At 38.3% G+C, this 11,153-nt stretch overlaps 1 protein-coding gene across 4 annotated transcripts in view; it reads left to right on the plus strand.

Annotated features, from left to right (window-relative positions):
* The window catches only part of smap1 (small ArfGAP 1), a 117,674-nt gene extending 108,264 nt beyond the window's left edge, over nucleotides 1–9,410 (plus strand). For 3 of the 4 annotated variants that reach the window (XM_040139655.1, XM_040139656.1, XM_040139658.1), the window contains 4 exons: nucleotides 766–989; nucleotides 5,830–5,972; nucleotides 8,603–8,659; nucleotides 8,803–9,410. In XM_040139655.1, the coding sequence (XP_039995589.1) occupies nucleotides 766–989; nucleotides 5,830–5,972; nucleotides 8,603–8,633 (398 nt within the window). In that variant the 3' untranslated portion in view covers nucleotides 8,634–8,659; nucleotides 8,803–9,410. The remainder of the gene's footprint in view (nucleotides 1–765; nucleotides 990–5,829; nucleotides 5,973–8,602; nucleotides 8,660–8,802) is intronic. The other variant, XM_040139657.1, reaches the window with a different exon arrangement.
* The last annotated feature ends 1,743 nt before the right edge of the window (nucleotides 9,411–11,153 follow it).

The following is an 11,153-nucleotide window of genomic DNA, read 5'->3' on the forward strand; positions in this document are numbered from 1 at the left end:
CTAATGCCCCAAATCACTCACATCCATCTTGTGTGTACTGTACTGTACATGGCATGATGAGCTAAAAGAGACTACATTATATTTCAATATGGGGAGGTAGTCTCTAACATCCTCTGCGTGCATAATTGACTAATATCAGAGTTTGTTTTTGCCTATTTTAAATACGTTATCCCCTCATTGCTCCTTGAGGTCTTTCCATTCAGTAAAATACTGATAAATCTGTGTTTTAAATTTTGCCACTTATCATCTCCCATGGTGGTCACATGCAGGGCTGATGGATGATATGTTTTCATGAAAATATGACATTTTTCATCTTTAGATTAATCTTTAGAGGCAGTAATACGAAGCGTTGCTGCTTCTTGGTATGTTAAAATCATCCTACATGCAATCTTCAAATCTGGTTGGGCTAATTTTTTCATTTTTATATTGATGTTAGTTATAAATTGGTCTCTTTTTTATATAAAGTGAGTTTAAAGTTAAAATCCTTAAATACAATCCTTATATAAAATATATTGTGGCTATAGCGGATATACTTAGTTTCTTAAAGTGTTTTGTTATAAGTGGGTTGTGTGGAAGTGTGACACACAACACACCCAGATTTTTTATGTTTAGATGTTGAATTGCCTATTTTCCCACATTTGTTGTAGTTTTTTGCAGCAAATCAAACCAAAACTGGAGTAATAGCAGAGTAATAAGAAAACTGGAGTAACAGCAGTTGTCCCGTACAAGCCTAATTCCATGTGTGTATAATGTTCTTTATTCCAGCAGGTATGTACATGGGCCAGCCTCAAATGCAGTTCACCCCTGGAATGGGCGGAGCCGTCCCACCCACCACCTTGATGGGTGGAGGGGCCATGATGTCCGGGATGGCTCTGCCCAATGGGGGCTACATGGGCATACAGCAGCAGGGCATGATGGCAGCCAACCAAGGACAGAACATGTACAATATGCAGCAGGGACAGCAGCAAGGACAGTGGAATATGAACCAGGTAACACACAGGACAGATATAAATATATATGTGTCTAAAACACACTCAGAAAAATGGTGATTAATTCATTTGTTGGTGATGATTAACTCATTTTAACATTTAGCTCATTGTAGTTCCACTCCAGTTTCTCTGGTCATTAATCTTTTAGGAAGCACACTTAAATGCTTACTGTATTTTTATTGACCTAAATAAAATTGTCTTTTTTGGTGTTTTTTTTCTTTTGGAGTCAGTATTTTTGTTTATTTTACATTGGATTTATATAATTTTTATATGTTTTTAATTAATCCTGAAGAAACAAGCTGTGAAAACAACATATACAAGCTATCACCAGTTTTTTTTTAATACGGGCAAATACTACACATAACACACACGATAATATGAAGTAATGACAACATAACATCACAAAATGAATAAAAACAAATTGGAATAAAAATAAAAAGGACAAATAAATTAATAGGATCCCTTTGGTAATTCAAAAAGTTAGATTCACAGTACAATGACAGGTCGGGCATATTGAGAGTTAAATGTAATCCCACTCTTAACTAGAGCAAATTTCTTCCCATTTCATGTTGTGTTGTGCTACTTTGTAACGGTTTGTAGAAATGATTTTTTTCCAAAGAACTTCCTTAGCAATGTGTTTTTTAAAAAAAAACTTACATTCGATTAGTTCTTGATTGAGCTTTAAATATAAATGTTTTACCTATCAGAATAAATGTATTCATTATTTGGAGACAGTTTTCATTCAGAACCCCCAACATAATGTTTAAAGGTGTAAGTCAATCTTGAATATTGCTCCACAAACTTCCAGCATATGGATGACAGAAAAACAAATGCAACTTATCTTCCTCTTCCTCATTACAGTATCTACATAATGATGATTTTTCAAAGTTAAACATGTTAAGTTGTGTTTTATTAGCAGTCATTTTGTGGAATATCTTCAATTTAAAGATTCTCACTAATATTCCTTTAAAGAGCCATTCAAAGTGGTGAGATTTTAACTGAAAAATGGGGAACAATTTGCTGTCAAAGATTAAGTACACAGAAGATATGTTTTGACTTGTTCTCTAGAGACTGTTATGGCCACTGTTATTAATCCAAGATGCTTTTAGGGTTAAGTTCATTGCTGCAATATTTTTTTAATTTAGTCCCCCATTTTCATGTGGATTATATATGTATTGCCTTTTAATCTTATTATTATTGTTTTTATATAAAACATTTAAAGAAGGATGCAATGTCATCTTTCCTTGTAATGACTGAATTTTTTTCTCTCCAAGGTTGTAAAACTCCTTTCGTAATTTATCTTAAATAGATTTTTTTAGATGAGCTAGAATATGAATTCCAAAAAACATCTACTCCACTTGACTGGAGCAGGGCACCTAGGTGGAAATCTGTACCTCTCAATAGTCCTATTCTCATAATAGTGCATTCATCAAAATTTGCATTGTCTGCATATAATGTTATGAGTATATAATGATAGTGTCTTTTTTCTTCCCTGTGAATGAGTTCCATTATCCAGGTCCTTAAAGTTAATATATGGTCTTACGTAATGTTCTACACTCTAATTCTGTGCAAAGCTAAGTGCAGTACTCATCTCACCCTTTCAGCCTCTAAAACCCCAGGAGGAGTATCTTCAAACAACTATTCAGTCATAGAACCAGGGTCAATTTTAATAATATAGTTTATTTAAAATTTTTTTAACTTCTGTCAAGTTACTCTCTTTTTTCCCTCTGGCCGTTAAATGATAAGCTACTATATAATGAATTGACCAACATTAGGTGGGAATCACAGGGAGTTGTGGCAGAGTCATTTAAAAACTTGCAGAGAGATTGGGGTGGCACATAACCAGCTAGAGTGAAATAACAGCAGGGATACATTATACTTTTAGTGTAGTTAACAAGAAATTAGATCATTTTCATGTGATTTAGTCAGTTATTATTCAAAACTGTATTCACCTGTTCTTCATTGGTAACCAGTGATTAAATATTTGAGAAAAAAGCTCATAAGATTGGGTCAATACACAGTATGGAACTAATATTGGCCCTGAAGTTAAAATGCAATGTGCTCCATTCAGTGTTAACCAGCTCTGATATGACAAATGTGATGAGTTTGAATGATTTGAAACAAACAACACCCAGGACTGGAGGCTGGCTCCTTATTACCCACCCCCCTTATTCCTCGTTCGACTCTCAGCAGCAACAAGCAACAGTACTTTCAGAGTGTGTTTACAGAGTAAACCAACAGCTCTGACAACAGATCAGTCTGCTCTGTCCTTGTTTTACCTTTATGAATCATCTTTTATGCCTCATTTGTATGTGACTTACTGATTTTTCCTTTGCAAAGGAAGGCTTCATCTGTATATAGCAGGAAGCGGCAAATTTAGGTGATCACAAATATGGTGATAGGTTCTTCTCAATAACAAAAAATTGGGTATAAATAAGTAACAATCAAAGTTAACGTGTTGAAAACATCATCAGTTATTGTTAAGTAAGAGTTTAAGACAAAAACTCATCAGAACTGTATGGACTAGCAGTGACTTCGATACATAAGCAAACTTAGTATGAGTCTACTGGTGAATGCATGCCGAAGACTAGGCACTGGTCATACCAGTTACATATGTTGAAGCTGCAATTATTTTATTACAGACATTTTAACCACTCTTTATGTTTCTCAAGGCAAGTTCTAAGCTTATCAGTATCAGGTGCAGCCTTATAAATATATTTACATCCCACACCTGGTGGCAATCCACATATCATCAACAATTTACAAGCAATCACTGAACATTAGAAAAAACCTCAGACAATACAGCAACATTTCTGTGCATTTACGTGTGTTTTTGACACCATGAGAGACACCATGAAGACCCTTTGGAGCAGGTCAAAAAATGTCCAGATGTCTCAATAATCCAACTTAGGAGGACAATATAAAAGTAATGGGTTCACTCCCTTAAAACCAATGAGAGGAGCACATAGAAAACACACAATTGCATAAATCTCTCATGTGAAATAACCAACACTTCTAACTTTGGCTGACTATTTAGCGTTCATGTAGGACACCGTTGTTACTCATAGTAAGGAGCTGATCAAGAAAAAGAGGTTTTCAGGATGTTCAGGAATGTATCCCAACTGTAGAGAAGTCATTTACACCTGGCTGGATGAGATCGCAGTGTGAACAAGAGCCCCTCCAGTGCAGATGTGGTCTGTCTGATCAAATAGAATTCTGATTGCAATGTGTTGCATGTATTTACTCCTGCATCAATATGCGTGTTTCCTCATTCAGATAAAGTATCCAGATACAGATCACGTCCTAACACCAGGTGGAAAATGGGTCTTACAATTTGTACTTTTTATTATATCCCAGTAAGCGAACCAACCTCGCTAATATTTAGAGAGTAAGCTTATTTGCCTCAAAGGGCTTAAATTGAGCTAAGCTGCCAGTTACGGATTTAATTAAACCAGACATTAATTATCAAGCCCAGGTGCAATCATGACACTGTTAAAAACATGAGCGAAGTTAAGTTAAAGTTTACTGGATATTTAAGTAGTCTGTCGGTCAACACAGAGGGACGAATAAAATCAGATCTTGTACAGTAGGTTTGGTGCCTAGGGGGAAATTTTTGTATTCATTAGCGTCAAGTAATTACGTGATAACTGTGAAAGAAACATTAGTCAAAACAGGGAAATGGACACTGTATTTGATACCTAACATTACCTCATATATATTCGTATTCACTTGAAAGAAAGTTCACACCTGGGCAGTCCAGCCGTGAAATAGGATGTTTTGTCTTCAAGTACATGATCAAAATGACAACACAGATTTTTGGTTTAAAATTAATTTCCTGTTTAAGAAACAGATTTGATCTCATCATGTGAAAAGAAGGTTAAATGTCCAAACCCACTGACAAGAGCAGCTCCGACCTATATCTGTACTGGATCAGTACTAGGAGACCTGTAAACACATCTGTCTATGAGCTTCCCCTTGATAAGACTGTTACTGCTACTGAAACACACGCAGCTTATATCCATTCCCTATCAGACAGTTAGTGTGTGTGTGTGTGTGTGTGTGTGTGTGTGTGTGTGTGTGTGTGTGTGTGTGTGTGTGTGTGTGTGTGTGTGTGTGTGTGTGTGTGTGTGTGTGTGTGTGTGTTTCTCAGTGGTAATTTATAATCTCTCGTTAACCTCCCCAGTTGTCAAGATGCTGACAACAGTTTTGAGTGCTGAGTGCAAACACACACACACACACACACACACACACACACACACACACACACACACACAGCACCACCTTTGAGCAGTCAAGGTGGGGGGTGGATGACGAGATATGTGTGTGCATATTGTAGAGCAAGATGTAATGGAATTGCGAGTTGATGAATGAGCACTTGGTTGCACATACTTCATGTCAGCCTGGCCAACACACATTCATAACTAAACACACGCACACACACACACACACACACACACACACACACACACACACACACACACACCTGCGCACAAACTCACCCACAGCTCTCAGATGACCAGATAAGTGAGCAGCGCTGCACCAAAGCACATTCATAATAGATAAGACAGAATGGAAGGAGGAGGGGGGCGCGGGGGGGAGCAGTGGAGTTGGGGGTATAGGGGGGGAGAGAAGGCAGGTAGCAGGGTAGGTCGGAAGCCTTTAAGAGCAGGAGTGAAGGTAAAAAGTGAGTGATGGAGGTATGGGAGCAGAGCTAAAGGATGGAGAGTCATCCCCCCTCCCCCAGCCCTCCCCTCTCACTTCTGGGATGAGGGAGTACGCCGCTGCCTCTTTTCACTAACACCGTCTCCCCTCCTCTCTTTCCCTTCCTTTTCTCGCTCAGGTGACCCAGCAGATGTCAGGTATGGCTATGAGCGGTGGAGGGCAGACATCAGGCACTTTCGGCCAGTCAGGCGCCCCTGCAGCCGGTTGGCCCACGGCTCCACCGACAGCTTCTGGCCAGACCCTCAGCACTCAGCTGTGGAAGTAAGGAGGAAGGGGTCCACAGGTTGAGCGGGGGGAAAACAAAGGGCAGTCACATGGCAAAAAAACAGCCAAATATGCCCCATACCCATCCATCCCCTAACAGCTCTGATTTAAAAAAAAAAAAAAAAAAAAACGCACAGCGGGGGCAGTTTGATTGCCATAAATTCCCCCGCCAGACCCTACACTCCTTCACCTTCGTTACTTAAAAAAGCCGAGATGACATCACACTAGATGAAGTGGAAAAAAAAAGACTGGCAGCTGTTGTGTCCTGTCTTTATTGAATTCTCCTCTTTTTTTTTCATTTCTTTTTCTTGTTGATGTCTGAAGAAAGAGATGAAAACAGCATAACAAAAAAGAAAGCTGCTGGACCAATAACTCCAAGTCCTATTATAGTAATATTATGTCATCACCAAAATGGATAGTTTGTGAATAGTCTCTCAATACGTACAGTAGATATGGCTATCTTGTGGTTGGTTTATGCTAGCCTGTCCTCACCCCTCTCTCTGCTGTGTAAATTGTAACCCTCCCCCTCCTCTCCTTCTCCCTCCCCCTCTCTGTAGGGGGAACAGAGCTTTGTAGCAGATAATTGTCTGAGCAGTACTGTATCTATATGAATATGATGTGAAACCCCCACTTTTTCAGAGCCATAGGAGAGACGATGATGCTTTGACTCTTTATTCATCACATGGCACTCTGTGGGGGGAAATGATCTGGAGATGGGGTTCTCCCTTTACTTAAAAGCATCCTGTGAGGTTCAGCATTGCTCAATACCTTAGGGTTTGACTGACATGGGTTTAAAGCTGCTTATACAGTTGATATTATTTTGCATTGCACTGATTCACTGAGTCATTGTCACAATTTGAAATGTCACAAAGAATTCTAAAACATTCTGAGTATTAAGTCAACAGTGTCTCTTTACAATCACTTCAGGTTCTTTCATACATCAGCTATGATCAGCTCCACAGTAAAAATCATTGACACCAGCAGTTCCTAACCCTAGGGCTGGGTCACAAGATACTGTACACCTGAGGGGCTGCAAGATCTTTGAAAAAAGGAAATGAGAAAAAAATGACATTTCTTGTTTTTCCTTCAATTATTTCCTAATCATTGCCTCCTAAAACTCTAAAAACTATTCAGCTTCAACAATCTTTAGAGAAGGGAACATAACTCTTTTAACTTTTCCCAACTCATAGACATATCCACACTGTGACAAGGGTTCAAAAGTAGGGTCAAATATATATATCTTTTTAATTTCACCACATCATCAGAATCATTGTTTCTTCCACAAACGCAAAAAAGACTAAAACACTGAAACATCTATATTTGAGGACTTGCATGTGCAAAACAGTTGAGCCAAAATATACTAAATAACTGCACTACCTACAGAACTGCCATTGTTTGGAAAGACCTTTGTTCACTTTCTTACTGAGAGTCGGAAGATCGATACCACTCTCATTTCTGTCTGCTAGGTAACTAATTGGAGCCAAAAAGTGATTAGCCTAGCTTAGCATACAGAGTGGAAACGGGGTAACAGCCAGCCTAGCTCTCTTCAAAGTTTAAAAACATGCTTACCAGCACCTCTTAAGCTGACTATTTCACACAATTTCTTGCTTGTACAATCAAACATCTGTACACAAAGACATTCTGGACAGTACCTGATTAACTGTTTCCCCCTGCTTGCAGTCTTTTTTGCCAAGCTAAGTTAACCGCCTCCTGACTCTAGCTCAATACTTAACACACAGACATGAGAGCGGTATTGATCTTTTCATCTTGCTCTGCAAGAAAACTAATAAGCATATATCCCAAAATGTCATGAGCATACACATTCAGTTCAGTAATCAGTTTCAGCTCAGACTTAGCAGAAAGTAAAAGTCAACTCACTAATTTATCCACTTTCACTCTTTGCTTTTCTTGACATTAGCCTCATATCACTCCACTCCCATAGCTTCAAAAGCACAGATCAGTGTTTAGAGCTCTTTTTCGTACTAACCCTTTTATAAATGCGACTGCTATATTCAGTACAGGATAACTAGCGCTAGCTAGCCCCCCAAAGGTCACAGCAGTCCTGTAAACTGCAGTAATCACATCACAATTTCAAGGACTGTCATAACTCAAGACAGCTAATGCAGCCAGCTATCTGTCATGCTGTCATTATGAATTTGTAATAACTCAGTTTTCTCGATATGGATATTTAAGACATACATATATATGTATATATATATATATATATATGTGTGTGTGTGTGTGTGTGTATGTGTATGTGTATACGTATATTTACACATATGTATATGGCCAGTTACCCAGTATCAGTACTTTTATCAGTAGATGAATATAACCAACCCTGGTTTTCAAACTGCTAGCTGCTTAAAAACAACCCAAAGCTCCCCTGGCTGTCTTTGGTAGTCCTGCTGTGATGTTCTGAAGTGTTTTAAAAGCAAACGATCTGGGTTCAGCGGACACCGGCTCTGACTCAGTTAAGACAGTTCCTTGTTGCTGAAATGAGCCGTTTCCCCCAGCACTCCCTGAGGCAAATTAAAGCACTGCTGGAATCACAGCGGTTTCTCTTTTCTACACTCTAAATAGCAGAGCAGGTACTGTATCTCTCACTGTGTTGTGGTTTTGCCTCTCAGATCATTGTCGGGGAACAGCAGAGATAAGTGAACTAACATTTCACTTCCAACTACAGGGTAGGAAATCCATTGAACTTTTTTTTTATTCTTGTCAAAACTGGACCAGTGTGATACCCCAAATTTTTCTCCTTCCATATATGATGCTATCACCGTATGTTCTGCCATCCGCCATCTTTATTATGGTGTTTTGTTGTGTGCAGTACAAGAGAAGCACAGTTAGTCATGAGCAAATAAACCTGGACGACCAATCAGAGGGCTAGACTGGCAGGACGAGGACAATGAGGAGGAACCGGACTGGACAGTGCTGCAGAAAAAGGGACCTGTATGAAAACTCTGGATGGGTCCCATCTTCACTGTCCAGTCCTTGTTTATTGGGAGTAAGAACACAGGAGCAAGAGAAGAAATAAAGAAAACAAACATATGCACACAAAGCTACGATCACACTGCCGAGCGCCAATGCAGAGATTCATGTCTGTATAAAAAGGGTCCCTCTGCCATGCAATAACTGTAGCACTCTGTTACACACATGGTTAGTGTGAACAACACACAGACATACTCATAAATCAATTCCTCCAGGTTTATTTCCAATATGTTTACATTTTCTGGTGCCTAATACAGAAAAAAAAAAGTGGCTTCCTTGCATTAAAAAAAATAAACAACAAGAATTTTTTTCTGTGTTCATCTTTGTCCAATGACTCTTTTAACTGTAAAAGTACCGTTTTATCTTCTCGGAATTTTGTTTGCTCCTTTTTTGCTCTTCCAGGTTTTATAGGAGGGTCATTTGGAATAAAGGCTGTTGAATCCTGGATTTAATCCTGTTTTTATTTCCTGTGTACATCAAACACCAACACATGTTCAGTCCCGTCGAAACTTCAGTGTTAAGGCAATACTGTTGTTAAAATACACTGAAGAAAACGGTTCTTTATACACTTGAGCTGTGAAATCTGCAGCCTATCTGATGTGCTGTTTATATCCCATCTGTTCAACCCATTCCTTTTTATTCCTCTGCTGGCAGGTGCATTTTCTTGTAGGCAAGTTTTCTTTGTTGTCAGCCCACAGACTCTACATTATTGATGGCAGTTTGTCAGGAGAGATGTTGCTTGTAACTTCACATGTGCCATTTCCAATCCTGATCACATACCTCACATACATACAGGATGAGAGGATGACAAAGGTTACTCCAGTTCAATGCATATAATGAGTTCAGGGTGATTTAAAGGAAAATTACATAGCATTTAGGCATCAAAAAATTTTGACTACATTAACTTTGAGACGTCAGTGTAATTAATGTCAACAGAGAAGACCAGAGCTGGGAAATGATGCTGTGTCTGTTGGCATCTGATTCGTGTTTTACAGGTATGTGCCACCATGAAGACATGAAGAAGGTTCTAGAACAAATGGAGCTAAACATTTGGCAAGTGAAAAATGGAGTGAAAAGCTGATTTTAAAAATTCCCTTTCAAAATTTTAATTTGCTCAGAGGGAGAGGTGTGGAGGGTTTTGCGAATTCTGCTTTGAAACAAATAGAAAAATACTTTTGAAAAGACATTTACTTTCCTTCATCCGAAGTGAGATGAGAAAAACAATGACAATTTTGCGTACGTCAGAAACAGAGCTGGAATCAATTTAGCAGGGGAAAACAGCTAGCTTGGCTCTCGGAAGTTAAAAAACACCTCTGAAGCTAATAACCACATTGTACCTAGTATGTTCGAGATATTAACCAATTGTAATATAAAATCAGTTTTAGAGGTGTTGATAAACATGTTTTTGAACTTTAGAGCAGTCTGGACTATCTGTTTCCCCCTGCTTCCAGTCTTTTGGAAGCAGGGGGAAACAGAAAAAACAAATATATGTCCCAAAATGAAAAAAAAAACCAAATATATCTCCCAAAATGAAAAAAACAAAACAAATATATGTCCCAAAATGAAAAAAACAAAATATATATATATGTCCCAAAATGAAAAAAACAAATATATGTCCCAAATTGAAAAAAAACCCCAAATATATATTTTCCAAAATGAAAAAAAAAACAAATATAATTCCCAAAATGAAAAAAAAACCCAAATATATATATATGTCCCATAATGAAAAACAAAAACAAATATATGTCCCAAAATGTTAGAAATCCCTTTAACTTGGAGCAACACCAGTGTTACAATACCACCGTCATAAAATATATGCTGGACCAAAACCCTATTATATCACAGCAACACAATTAATTTGAAAATGATGTATTAATGATTCACATGGCTTTTTTTTTTTTTTTCATTTCTACTTCGATTTGGGTTTTTTTTTAAATCAGCAAGCTATGGATAGAAAAAATGAACAGTCCACGTCATCCTAGTTTGTAAAATATAACGTATTCAGTGGCGTCCAGTTCTCACAAAACATGTTTGACAGACAGCCAGAAGTCTTGATTCATGCAGCTCCTCAGAGTTTGTCTGTCATGAACAGATTGTATTAACACGATAAGGAGGAAAGCAGGGTGCTGTCTTTGGTCCCAGCCAAGAGATAATGGGCAGCCACAATCAGCTTCTGCTCAGCTCTCGCTC

The sequence above is a fragment of the Xiphias gladius genome, chromosome 11 (assembly GCF_016859285.1).
Source record: "Xiphias gladius isolate SHS-SW01 ecotype Sanya breed wild chromosome 11, ASM1685928v1, whole genome shotgun sequence".
In the NCBI taxonomy this organism is placed as follows: domain Eukaryota; kingdom Metazoa; phylum Chordata; class Actinopteri; order Istiophoriformes; family Xiphiidae; genus Xiphias; species Xiphias gladius.